Source organism: Pipistrellus kuhlii, unplaced genomic scaffold (genome assembly GCF_014108245.1).
Source record: "Pipistrellus kuhlii isolate mPipKuh1 unplaced genomic scaffold, mPipKuh1.p scaffold_m20_p_1, whole genome shotgun sequence".
In the NCBI taxonomy this organism is placed as follows: Eukaryota; Metazoa; Chordata; class Mammalia; order Chiroptera; family Vespertilionidae; genus Pipistrellus; species Pipistrellus kuhlii.
The window spans coordinates 145,312,017-145,325,174 of record NW_023425404.1 but is presented as its reverse complement, the minus strand read 5'-3'; the positions used below and the strand labels follow the sequence as shown (position 1 = coordinate 145,325,174).

Genomic DNA, 13,158 nt, shown 5'->3' with positions numbered 1-13,158 from the left:
TAGGTAAGCTGTTTCGTGTGCTTCTGCTTTATGGTTGGGGTTAGCATGTTTAAGATGCATGTTTCAACTGCTTTTCAGTCAAAATTTCAGAAGCAGCTCAAGAATATATCAATAGTTAAAGTAGGATATACAAATTAATTTTTTTTAAAAGGAGAGAAAAGATGAATGCTTTACAAAGGACAAATCTGTACAAATTATCTTAGATGATCTTTAAGGACAAGACATACTCAGTACAAAAATCCCGATTTACGATTTTGGGAGTGAACAGGGTGACATTCATTTGTACTTAACTGCAAGATCCACCTCAATATATTTCTTTCCTTATTAAAAAAAAAAAATCCTATCTAACATATGTTAAAGGTAGATCTCAGATGATGTGGGGTATTTCGTTTCTAATACTCTAGGCATTAAAAAAAGTTACGCTTTAAATACATCTGTGGATCACTGTGATTTACACAAGGCTAGGATTTGGCCATGATTTTAGATTCTGGCACAGAATGGATTCCCACAGTCTGACTCATGGAACAATTGCTCCTTCAGCTATCAAAGTATTTATAACATCTACAAAATTATCTTCAACAAGTGCTACTCAGCATTTTATTTGGAAAGATCATATTATAATCATAGAACATTACAGCTTGTTGAAACTTCATCCATATCTACTCTAGAGATTATTCAACTGGCTACACATTAGGGGCACACAGGGTGGTAGAAGTTAACTCCTAACATACAGGTCCTCACACCACACAATTAAACAATTTTTAGATGATATGTAAGACACACACACACACACACACACACACACACACTTAAAAGCTGCACAAGTGACACCAAATGCAGTCAGTTTTGAGAACCACTGATTCAACCCAACAGATTACAGATAAGGAAACTGAAACCCACAGAGGTTAAGAGCAAATACCTAATCAATGATAACAGCTGGGACTAGAAACTATATCTCCTGACTCTAGGACAGTGCTTCAATTTAGAACGTGCCAGGTGCTTCAATAACAAGGATGCCTGCATGAAACTGTTGAAGACCCTACTGTGTCGTAAGAGAGATAAGCAAGTTAACGAAAAAAAAAAAAATATTAACCTCATGTGGAATGAGGTCCCTAGTTTTATCAAGATTTAAAGAGACCCAACTTATCTGGGAACTCAGATGATAATATAAATATTTGGGGGGGAAATGCAAGTGTTGAAGACAGACTTTTGCCTAGTGAGTCTTGAAAGGTGGCAGAGGATCTATTGGTACATTTGCTTGGCTGAAGCTGAGACACACAGACGTGGTTTCACCATTTGTACTAAAGCTATCAGCTGGCTCCTCTTCAGTGGCAGGGCTCAGATGAGAGCAGCTCAGAGCTGCCAACGTCAAAGTAAAAAATGGACTGAGAGGTCAGAGGGGGAGAGGGAGCGTGGAAAGTAATCCCTAAAAAACAATAAAAATGTAGTATTAAGGAAAATGGAACTATTAAGCTGACCAGACTGCATCTTTTCTTTCATGATAGGTCATAAACAGCAGTAATATCTGCAAGGCCTAAAACTGATGGAGCTGGGACAGGGAAAGAGTTAAGATGGTTGGAACAGCAACGAAGCAGACAATAACCTCTCTTCAGAAAGGCCAAGGAGCAAAACCGCCAGGGGGAGGGCAAGGTGGCTTAGCCGGACAGAGGGTGGCGGCAAACAAAGTCTGCTGTTGATATTGGCGTAGGGGTGTGCTGGCTGGTTTGACATTTCTACTCAGCAACACTTATGAGTAGTTTGAAAAGGCTAAGATCCCGAAGCCTTTTAAACTGTCTGAATCTTAACAGAGTATCTCTTAAAAAGTGTTCTAGCTAATTTTTGATTTAAGTTTTCAGCTGTGCGGTCTCTGTTTGCAAAATGAGTGTGTGTAAACCATTAACCAAACATGTCTCCAGTAAGAGATATATTGTGATGCTGAATTAACTATAAATTACTAATCATGGAATGTAATTATGCTTATCTGATGCTTTGTGGCTCACATGGAGCCACATATCTTATTTCCTTTTGGTTAGCATGGCTGAGTTTTCTGGCTCCATTCTTTCTTTCTTTTTTTTTTTAATTAGTGTTTATTTTATTTATTTATTTTGCTTGTTTATCCTCACTGGAGGACATTTTTTTCTATTGATTTTTAGGGAGAGTAGGAGAGAGAGAGTAAAAGACAGAGAAACATTGATGTGAGAGAAACATATCCATTGATTGCCTCCTGCATGAGCCCTGACCAGGGCCTGAGTTGGGAAGGAGCCTGCAACTGAGGTATGTGCCCTTGACTAGAATCGAACCCAGGACCCTTTGGTCTCCAGGCTGATGCTCTATGCACTGAGCCAAACTGGCTAGGGCTGTGGCTCCATTCTTGACCAACCCACCTCACTAACAAGAAAACCAAATGTGTTATTTTCCTAGTGCCAACAGTGGTATATATGAAATTCACAGCTGAAGAAATTCTAACTTATGGATGACATTTTCTCTTAAAGCATACAGTTAGGGTAGAAGAATTCATTTATTTCAAAATGAGAAATGAAAAAACCATTATGAGTTTCATCCTTACAAAATAAAAAAGGGATTTTTAATCACTCGTCTGCATATAGAACAGGGGTGAAGTTTCTCACCTATGTTTATATATCTCCTTTTTCTCTCTTTACTTTTATTCTATACAGTCTTATAATTTAAGGCTCCTATTCAAAAGTTATATAATTACAGGTAATATACAGTACAACACATTCAATATAATGAAAGAATCTATAAAACCAACTGTTCCTGTTTTATTTTGAAATGATCTCAAAATACAAGGCTATCCCATGTTTTGATCGTTAGTACTCACATATAAAAATGAGAAAGAAAAAAAACAAAACAAAAACGGAACAGTGTGGCACATGAGAGATTTGGTCCTGAGGACTCCCAATTGCTGGTTTGGGAAATGTTTTGCATCTTAACCAGTAGTTTGAGAGCAACAACGCAGACAAAGATATTGTAAGAAATATTGCAAGAAAATGGTTCAGGGAGAAAACAGAAAAGTTTTCAGGCTTCAAATTGGAAGTTCCTCCCGAAGGACCGCAGAAAACAAATAAACATGCTTTCCTACCCATGTGGGGCAGTGGTTTTTATTTCAGCCGTGTGTCTTGTCGCAAAGAACTCTGGACATAAGTATCGCGTGTAACTCTATTAAAAATTAATCCACCAGGTCAGCTGACATCACGGCGGGTCAGAGATTAAGGAGGGAAGAGCTGTATGCTTACTAGCTAAGTGGTAAGAAAGACAGGCTCCTGAGGAAATCCCAATTCAGACACCACAGCACACGTGGAAATAGAGGAAACCCAGTGCCCAGAGAGGAAACTGAGTGCTAACCTAATGTGTCCATTGAGGCATAGCTCCTCCCAGTGTAGCTGGCTAGATTCACTTATGATAATAAAGAAAACTGAGATGATTTACTTCTAAGAAATCTGCATAGAATTAAGGAGCTGCCGTTCTCCACATCTAATTTCCAAAGCTGTATTACTGTATTTGGAGTCATTACTACTTGGCATAGCGTTACCATGTAGCTTTCACATGCTAGAAGGTCTTGCACATCCCAGACACAGAGAGAGGTCAGCCCCAATGGAGGGGAATCTTTACTGGGGGAAGTTTTCCTTGGCATTTCAAAATTTAATCTTCGAACACTGGTAATTCTATTTAATAGTTCAAACAATCTAGCAAACTATCAGAGTTAAAAGGAACCTTAGTCATCAACTTTATCAATCCAAAGTTAATTCTTCAACTTCATATATCTACATTGCTCCTATTTGCTAATTTAATAAGCAGGCCTGCAATAGCTTCATTTAAGTCATTAATGAATGTGTGCGCTGAGGACTTACTGACTTTGATTCATCCATCTGCACATTTAAGCAGAGTTGCTTTACCAGTTACTAATTGTCTATTCTCCCTGACTGTCTTCTGTCCCTTCCACATGTCTGACAAGGCTGCCACTAGTCCCAGTTAAAGAAAGGACCAACAGAGGCTCTTCAAATGCCCCATTGCCCTAATACAGAAAAAGGAAGAAAGAAAGGAAGGAAGGAAGGATGGGAAAGAAAGGAAGAAAGGAAGATAGAAAGAAAAAGAAATAAAAAGAAAGGAAGGAAGGAGGGAGGGAGGGAGGGAGGGAGGGAGGGAGGAAGGAAGGAAGGAAGGAAGGAAGAAGGAAGGAAGAAAGGAAGGAAGAAGGAAGAAAGGAAGAAAGGAAGGAAAGAACGAACAAGGAAGGAAGGATGGAAGAAAGGAGGAAGGAAGGAAGGAAGGAAGGAAGGAAGGAAGGAAGGAAGGAAGGAAGGAAGGAAGGAAGTTGGTGTGACATGATTTGTCCCTGGTAAATCTGTGAGGGACCTAGTAATTACTGACTTCTGTGTTCAGAGCCATCCATGATTACTATGTAGAAATGGGCTCTGGTTTCAAAGAGGGCAAAGTTTAGCTGCTTTTTCCTGAAATTGAACTTGGAAATGTTTATGAAAGACAGTAATGACATCAGCTAACATTCAGATAGTGCTTTCTAAGTGCCCACACAGGTAGCCTATAGAATATATTTATTGGTTTCCTTTCACTTTTTGTTTTCCTGGTACAGTGTATCCCAGATATTAGAGCACGCCATTCCCTAGTTAATGCCATGGGCCGGTCATTAAGCCCTGTCTCCCTTGATAGTCTACAATTCTACACGGATGAGAGAGTGTGAGTTATGGTGTGGGGATGGGAAACAAGCAAACCAAACAGAGGGGTTACTCCAAGGAAGGCTTGAGGCTGGTGGTGGAGACTGATGGATGGATGTTGGCTTATCTGATTTTGGTAGCTATTACTTCCACTTCCATAATTTTGTTGCCTTGATTTCACATTCATGGTTAAAATTAGTGCAAAGTTTATTCCTTACTGGAAAATCACCATTTTGTTTGTTTCTTATTAAAGCTATAAGAAAGATGATATTTTAGTGATTGAACTTACTGCTCTCATCTTAACTATACTTCATGAAAAAAAATCCTTTGCTTTAACTATAGTACTTATAACTATGTTACCATTACAATATAATTTGAAATTTAAAATAAATATATGATTAAAGTGGCCACTGAAAGCTGTTACCAAATGGTCAAAACAGCCTTGAAATGAGCCTATGTAGATTTTTAAGATATGCAAGTTCAATGACAAATGCAGGAAATGATTTCTTTTAAAACGTTAAAGCATGTCATCTCATAAACTAATGAAGAACACAATTTACATTCCTAAGCCTATTAAAAATATATTTTCCCCAATAAGCTTTTTCTTTATTTTATTTAGTTTTCCAATACAAAATACAATAAAAATGTTGGGGCCTTCATAGTACTATTGTTTATTTGGAACAAAGTTCTTAATATTAAGTTGTGAAATAATTTTGAGGAAACTATAAGTTAACTTTTAACCACTCTGGGGAACATTTTCAGCTTTTTATTTGCCTCTTAAACTATGTTGGAAGAGATTATAAATTTATGATTAACCAAGATAGAAATAATCAAACAGCCCATTTTAGGAGGAAGAGGAAGAACTTACCTGCTTCTTTATTGAGTAAATCATCGAGACAATGTTGTTAATTTGAATTCTGAGCAAAATACTAGTTCTTATTAGAGCTTTATGTTAATGTTATGGGAAGACCATATTACTGAAACCCAAATACAGCATTTGTTTTGACTACTGCTTTTTTCTTTTATTTGGGCAAAAGTGGCTATTATGGTACTATTTGGGGGCGGGGTGGAGGAGAGAAGAGTGGTGTTTACAATGTCTGAATTAAAAACATACCAGGTTATTTCAAACCACACAAAACAAAAGAAGAACAACAAAATACTACCAGGAATGTATCACTTAAAAACAAAACAGAAATCCTGCATTTCGAAATTTCCGCACCAGTGAATGTATCATGAGCTGGGAAGAACTCACAAGAAATCTCGGTCCTACAGCCTAACTATGTGCAAACAACTAGAATGTGTTTCTTAGATTGAAAAAGAGGGAAAACTAGAATAAAAAACAGTTTTTGCTTCATTTAGCCCCGGGTGCCAGGAGCATAGTGGAACTGCTATTGTTCACCTTGTGGCCTTTTTAAGCTCACCATTTGGTAGCTCATCTGAGATCATTACCACAAGGAGTACTTTTTGGTTAAAAAACCGAAATAAAATAAAAAAAGGAGGGGAGGAGGAGAAGAAACAAGGAAACCCCAGCACTTTTAAAAAGATCGCTTCCCCACAGCCCTGCTTCTCTGCTAGGTCACTGCGGGAAGGCATGTGCTGCCCTGCGCGTAGCAGCCTGACTTCCCCCTCTGCAGCCTCACACGCATGCCTTCCGAGGCAGAGGGGCATCTGTTCCCGACACGCACGGATCTGTGTTTGGCTGCGAACACATGGAGAGCGAGACAGAGCTGCAGCTTGGAACTGTGCCAGCATCCTTCCTGAAATATGGCTTTGACGCGGCGAGGACACCCTCTCCTTCCTTACGAGTACATCTCCAACGTTCTCATCAAAAACCTCTAGAGAAAACCGTCGGAAACACTGTACGAGAGGCATTCAATAAGGAACGCTTTTATTCAGTTGTTCTAATTTGGAACACTGATAAGTTTTTAGATTTGCTAATCTGGATTTTAAGACGTCTAGAATAACCAGCTCACAAACGCAACAAAGCAAACCAAAACAGCCCTGCAGAACGGGAAGGAGATTGCAAGAAGAAGGTGGATGGCTGGCAAGCAGTGTGGGCGGGGTGTGTGTGTGTGTGTGTGTGTGTGTGTGTGTGTGTGTGACAAAGGGTGACCCCGAGATGAAATCCTAAATGCCTACCGGCTCCTTGGGGCTCTGCGTGGGACTCTCAGAGGGAAGACCGCCCACACAGCAGCACTCCCGGGAGCGGGAAAGAAAAACATAAGGGCTGCGGGGTGACACTGTGATAAAGGGCAAGCACATTTTCCTCCTTAGAGTGCAGCGACTCTCGGCAGCACCCAACCCCACACATCCTATGCCAGGAAAAGGATGTTCCAGTCCTTGAGACATGGAGCCACTTACTTCTCCACGCCGCGCTGTCCCTCCGCCCCACACGAGCCTCCGGTGTGCACTAATTCCGTGTGCTTTTCCCTCCTTGAATCACCCAGGCGTCCCGCAGCGACCTACCTGCCCAGCTCTTGTCCTCACACAAGGCGGTCAGGTCCAGCTGGGGCCCTTCCAAGGCGAAGCTCTCCTGCGGGGCGTCGGCGTCAGGAGCCCTCTGCAGCTTGGTGTCGGGGATGCTGGGGTGCTCCTGGATCTTCATGGCGGGGCTCTGCAACAACAACACAGCGTCCCTCAGTCCCTTCGGCTCACCACGACCCAGCAACGCCCGCTGCAGCCATCCCACTGAGTCCGGAGGGAACCTCCCAGGCCACCGCTGCTGCTGCTGCTGCTGCCGCTGACGAGGCACCTGGCGCAGAGACCAACATCACAGCCGGGTGCCCCTGGGGGGTGTTAGCTGGTCCCTCGCGAGCACAAAGCAGCCGTCCACCTGCCTGCGCTCCTGCAACTTTTCTTCTGCGGGAGAGACGAGCTCCTCTCCCGGGGCTGCTCCTCCTGACAACTGCAGGCACGGCTGGCTGTCTGGAGGATCACGGATTGGGGCCAGAAACCAGGGTGAGGAGTTTGTATTTCCTTAAAGCAGCACGGCTCTGCAGACTGTAAACAACCACCCCCTACCGCAGCAGCTGCAAAGGCTGAGGGAGCTGCATGGTGGCTTCTGCCGGCAGGCTTCTTTGCCCCTGCGGGTCAGCAGTCCCGAGAGGCGGAGGCAGCCAGGCTGTGGACACGGCCCGCCCCGCGGGCTCAGATCGGGTCAGCGGGGCGCGCGGCAAGCATATCCCCAGGTTTCCTGCGGCTGTTTTCTCTGCGAGTGTGAGGAGGGCAGACTATTTATGGAGGAGCTCCGGGTAGTAAAGAATCGTTGCGCAAAGGCAAACAGCACAGAGGTTTGGCACCTTATCTCAGCGAGCAGTGAGGAATATGGACTCTGGAAAGGAGCCAGAATTATTCAGGGAGCACAACTTTTTTTTTTTTTTTTTTTTTTTTAGCAAAAAGCCAAGAGCTGGCCAAGCCAGCGATGATGCATAATTTATAGCTGACAAATATGTAGCTGCCACTTGTTTTCCTTCTATTAATCTACTCTGAGTATTAAGTACTCGGCTACCCTTGGCTCTGCTTACTGGAAAGCAACTGTACCAGGCTGGAATATCTGGGGGAAGGGACACCCTCCCCCAGAGGCTGCTATTTCAGCTAAGTGATTTTATGTCCTGAAAATTGCACTGAAATGAATTCTTTTTATTTTTTACCCTGATCTTTGGGTATCTTGCAAGCCCAAACAGTGTCCCTCTCCTCTCTTTCATAAAATTATAAACAGAAGTGTTTACCCACTAACATAGGTCTCAAGTAGCACTTAACCTGTACTGAATATTTTCTTGGCAAAAAACTGGAAATTTACTTTAGCGAATATACCATCATTATATGAAAAAGACAAAAAAAAACCCCACAAAACAACAACAAAACATCTGGAAGTCATAAATGATTCCATAATGAGAAATGTTCTTATGCTTAAAATAAAGTACCACTAACATTTCCAGCTCCTTTTAATAGCTATTCAACCTACTTTAATACCATCAGGGGAATAGCCAGAAGCTTTTACAACGACCATGGAATGATGCTCAAAGGACCGGCGTTCTCTTCACATTTGGGATAAAATGAAATCTCATCGCTCACTTTATGGTGAGCTACTGAAGTCCGATAGAAGTGCCAAGTGAACCTTGGACTTAAAGACACTTCAAAAATACTGACTGTCTAGTGTGTGTGTGGTGGTGATGGGGGGGGAGGGGGGAAGAGAACCCAGATTATGCATTAATACTACAAGAATTACTTGTTCCTTGAGCTGCATCCTAAGTAACCAGGGCTGAGTGACTAATCTGGTGTTCAGCTTTTCTGAAGTTACAGGGCCACCAACTGTGTGGTGTGCGTGTTAGAATCTGCACACAGCAAATAAATATTTTCCTGATTTAAGATTTATGACAGCTGCTGCACTTAGAGTCATAAAAAGGTAGGACTACAGGAAGTGCGATTCCATGCTGGAAGTCTGGCATTTTCTTCACATGCACAGTGACCGAGCCCCCCGCTGGGCAGCAGGGAACGGACTGGGGCTCTGCTCTCAGCAGACCTGGGTTTGCGGGTGACAGCCGGCCACTGGCTTGGTGCCTGGCAGGGCCACCTCACTTCCCGGAGCCTCCATTTCCTGATCTCTGCAACCTGGCCGTCACCCCAGTCTGGCCAGGCTCCTTTTCAGGTCTGAGAGGAGGTCTGACAGGCCTCCAGCAGGGAGCTGGGAGCACAAGACACACCAGTGGGAGCCATCATTCTTCTTTACTACTGGGCACCCTGTAGTAATGAAGGAGGAGGAGGAGGAGTAAAACATTGGCACGTCTCTGAGTGCCAGAGACAGGAGCTGGGGAAGAGCCTACACCTCATGCTCTGAGATGACAGGTGCTACAAGAAAGGGGAGCAGAATTTTAGGTGCACTTTCAAAAAATTAGAGAACAGAACCACTTGTGTCCCCGCCAGGTGTCAGCACCAGGAGGGACTGGGAAGGAGGGGCAGGCACAAAGGCAGGCGGGGCAGCAGGGTAAACCTGTGGTCACAACCAAAGAGGTTCCTGGTGGCCAGCCCTGGGGATCAAAGGGGGACGGCAGATGCTGAAGGTGTTGGGTGAGCAGAGGGTGGACTGAGAAAGGCGTGTATACCAGGCTACGTTTGGGTTTTATACTGTCGGAGATAATGGAGAGCCATCGAAGGATTTTAAACACAGAGTAATAGTGGCAGAATGTGTGCTGCTCTGCGGATGGGAACAGATGCTGGTGGGAGGGTACAGGCCTGTGAGCTGTGAGCGGGGCTGTGCAGGCCACCAGGGTTCCGTCCCCGAACGAGTCCCTGGCTCTGCTCCCCACAGGGCACTGTCATGCTTGACATGATACAAGCAAAATCCTGAGATTCCACTCATATACACATTAATGTGAAAATGCATCTTTTTATGATTGCTACACCTGATTAGCACCAAATTAAAAGTAAGAAAATTAAAAGATTTTTCTTTATTTTCTTTTTCCAAAAACATATGAATTTTTATTCATTCCTTTCAGCAGCATGGTTTGGGGCACCCACTCTAGGCTGGGCCCTGTGTAAGACATGCAAGCTTCCTGCTCTGAGAGAGCTGGCATTCAGGGGAACAGGTTCAAGTACGTGCAGGCAATTTTGATGTAATACACTAACGGACCACCTTGTGAACTAGTGAGCTGCCCGCCCTTTAGAGTTCAAATACAGCCTGAGAGTCAGGCATGTGGGAGAGGGAGTGAGTACCACCCAGGGTGGGATGCTAGAATTGATAACCTCTGTAAGATTCTACTCTTCTAACAAAGGAACCACATCAAAATTGTATTACTCTATTCAATAATACTATATGTCACAAACTACATATGTATGCCAGGGCTGTGCATTACATGTCAGCTGCATACGAAGAAAATTTATTTACTCATTCATTTAAGAAATAATTTTTGAGAACCTACTGTGTGCTAGATAGTACCTAATATGTGCTAAACTTTAGTGGACAAAATAAGACCTCTGTCCTAATGAACCATACAGGACAGCTGATCAGGAAAAAAAAAAAAAAGTCAGGTAGCGATACGGACTATGGAGAAAAATAAAGCAGGGTAAGAAAGCTGGAGAGAGGGGTCAAGGTCTGTTATTTTATATTAGTGGCCAAGTGCACAGGACTCATGTACAGGAAGGGGGGGGGGTTGGGAGAGGGAGGGAAGGAGGTGTGGCCTGCGGGGATCAGCCTGCTATGGGAGCACCACTCATCCCAGTCAGCTGAGCGGTGCTCCCACTATGGTAGCACACTGACCACCAGGGGGCAGCTCCTGAATTGAGTGTCTGCCCCCTGGTGGTCAGTGAGCGTCATAACGACTGGTTGACCATTGTTCTGGTCATTCCGCCTTTTGATCCCTGGGCTTTTATCACATAGGATTGTGTGGCTAGGGAAGTCCTTTCCAATATGAGCAGAGACCAAGGAAACAAGTGAGCATGCCATCTATGGAAAGAGCACTCCAGGAAGAGGGATAGCAAGTGCAAAGGTCCCGAGGCATGATCGTTTTGTAGCCTTTGAGGACTAGCAAAGAAGTCATTATACCTGGAATCAGGGTCACCCCATTTGCGCATGTAGTATGTGCCCTGTACCACATGTAATGGGATATCATTCCTAGTGGAGACCTATGTCAACTTACAGGAGCTTTTGGACTTCCCGGCTGATTTCCTACACACCAGGGGAAAGGTCCCTCCTGCACAGCCCTGCGCCAGCCCCCCAGCCATGGGTACACTTGGCCCGGCACTCACTCACCAGCACACGCGCATGCTCAGCCTGTCCTGCCGTGCTCTGACCACCCCTGAGGCCGCTCTTTCACTTGCCTGTTGCCCGCAGAGTCCCGATTCCCAGGTTCTGGCTCCACTAGTCTCTGAACCTGCCCCGGCTGTATGGCCAGCGGCTGCAGAGTGGACTCCTGGTGTGGGTGCGGGGCTTATGCACAAGGGACCAGCAATGCTGCTCGGGGGCTGCCCCGGGGAAGCTGGGCTCTGCAGCAATAGACTAGCAGAAAGCGACTCTCCCTTCAGACGATAGTCAGCCTCAGCTGGGGGAGGCACCTCGCCAGACTGTTCCACTCCGCTAGCCTTACAATGCATCCTGCACTTGTCCACTTGCTTGTCTGTTTCTCCTACCAGATAATTAATGTTAAAATGTTAGGCACATTCTCAAGTACCAAAACATTTTTTTAATTTCAACTTTTGTTCTCTATACGTCCTATAGTCTCAGTTAAATGAGGGAGTGCATAAAGTCAATTTCACAATTATCAACTGAGATGTCACACATTAAACCCTTGTCAAAATGTTGTGCCACATGAAAACACACTGAGTATTCATGTACTTAAATAAACAAACTGGCTCTTAGGAGAGGCAGTTTGGCAGATAGGGAATAGGTTTTAGAGTCAGAGAAGCGAGTTTAAATACCAGCTTAGGACCTGTAAGATCTTTAGTGGGTAAACCTCTTTGTACTTTAGCTTCTTTTCTCTACTATAGGAAGAAGACTTCGTCAAGTTGTTGTGATGATTAAATAAAGAAAAATGTATAAAAACAGTCATCCCAGAGTAACTGTAAAATAAATGTTATTTGCATTTATACACTATCTTCCTTTTGCATTCATTCATTTGGCACGTGTTTATTGAACACATACTATGTCCTAGGCACAGGGATGACAAGAACTAACAAGATAATGGTCACAGGAATAAAAAAAAAATTGTAACAATGTGGTGATGGATATTAACTACACATACTGTGGGGATTATCTCACAATGTATACAAATGTCAAAGCATATTGCAGACCTGAAACTAATATAATGTTAAATGGTAATTATACCTCAGCTTAAAGATCTGATATTAGAATTTAGCATGGAAGGCAGAGATTGGACACATAAGTGCCAAGAATCATGCATGTGCTAAGAGAAATAGTACCCAGAATGCTAACAAACAAATAATGAGAGAGCTCACCTTGCTGGGGCCTCAGTACCATTCCTCATAAGGGTCCAGGAACCACTGACTATGTCTGTCTGTCTGGCTGGGCTGGGCTTTTTCTATCCCCGAACTTTATTGATCCTGCCCCTTCTCTGGCTTCAAACAGTTGGAAAATCCCCCTCCGCTCCCCCCTCCCTCCTTGCACAGGACACGGATAAGAAGCCTAAGTGAGAGCTTAGCAGAGCCAGGAACGACGAGGTCAGGGAGTGCACTGAATAATGCAGTTTGCACAGGAAGGCACCACACACTGTTAATAGAAGGACCACATGGAACCATAAATATTTACTGTTTGGCCTGACAAGAGAGGAAAATGGACATAACAAATTTTCAAAATCCATGTGAGCCGTTTCAGTCATCTTTCAAGACTGGATGGAACCAGAAATAAATCTAAACAAATAAAGCCTCTCAGTTTTTCTGGTTCTAGTATTATAACCAATAACAAAATCCTAAAGCTTCCACAAAATACAGTGAAGTTGAAATAACAGAGCTGTCC

General features: G+C 43.6%; 1 protein-coding gene across 7 annotated transcripts in view; it reads right to left on the bottom strand.

Annotated features, from left to right (window-relative positions):
• FAM13A (family with sequence similarity 13 member A) overlaps positions 1 to 13,158 on the bottom strand; it is a 233,136-nt gene that overhangs the window by 22,256 nt on the left and 197,722 nt on the right. For all 7 annotated transcript variants that reach the window (XM_045570814.1, XM_036453731.2, XM_045570816.1 and 4 more), the window contains one exon: positions 7,158 to 7,305. In XM_045570814.1, coding sequence (XP_045426770.1) covers positions 7,158 to 7,305 — 148 coding nt within the window. The remainder of the gene's footprint in view (positions 1 to 7,157; positions 7,306 to 13,158) is intronic.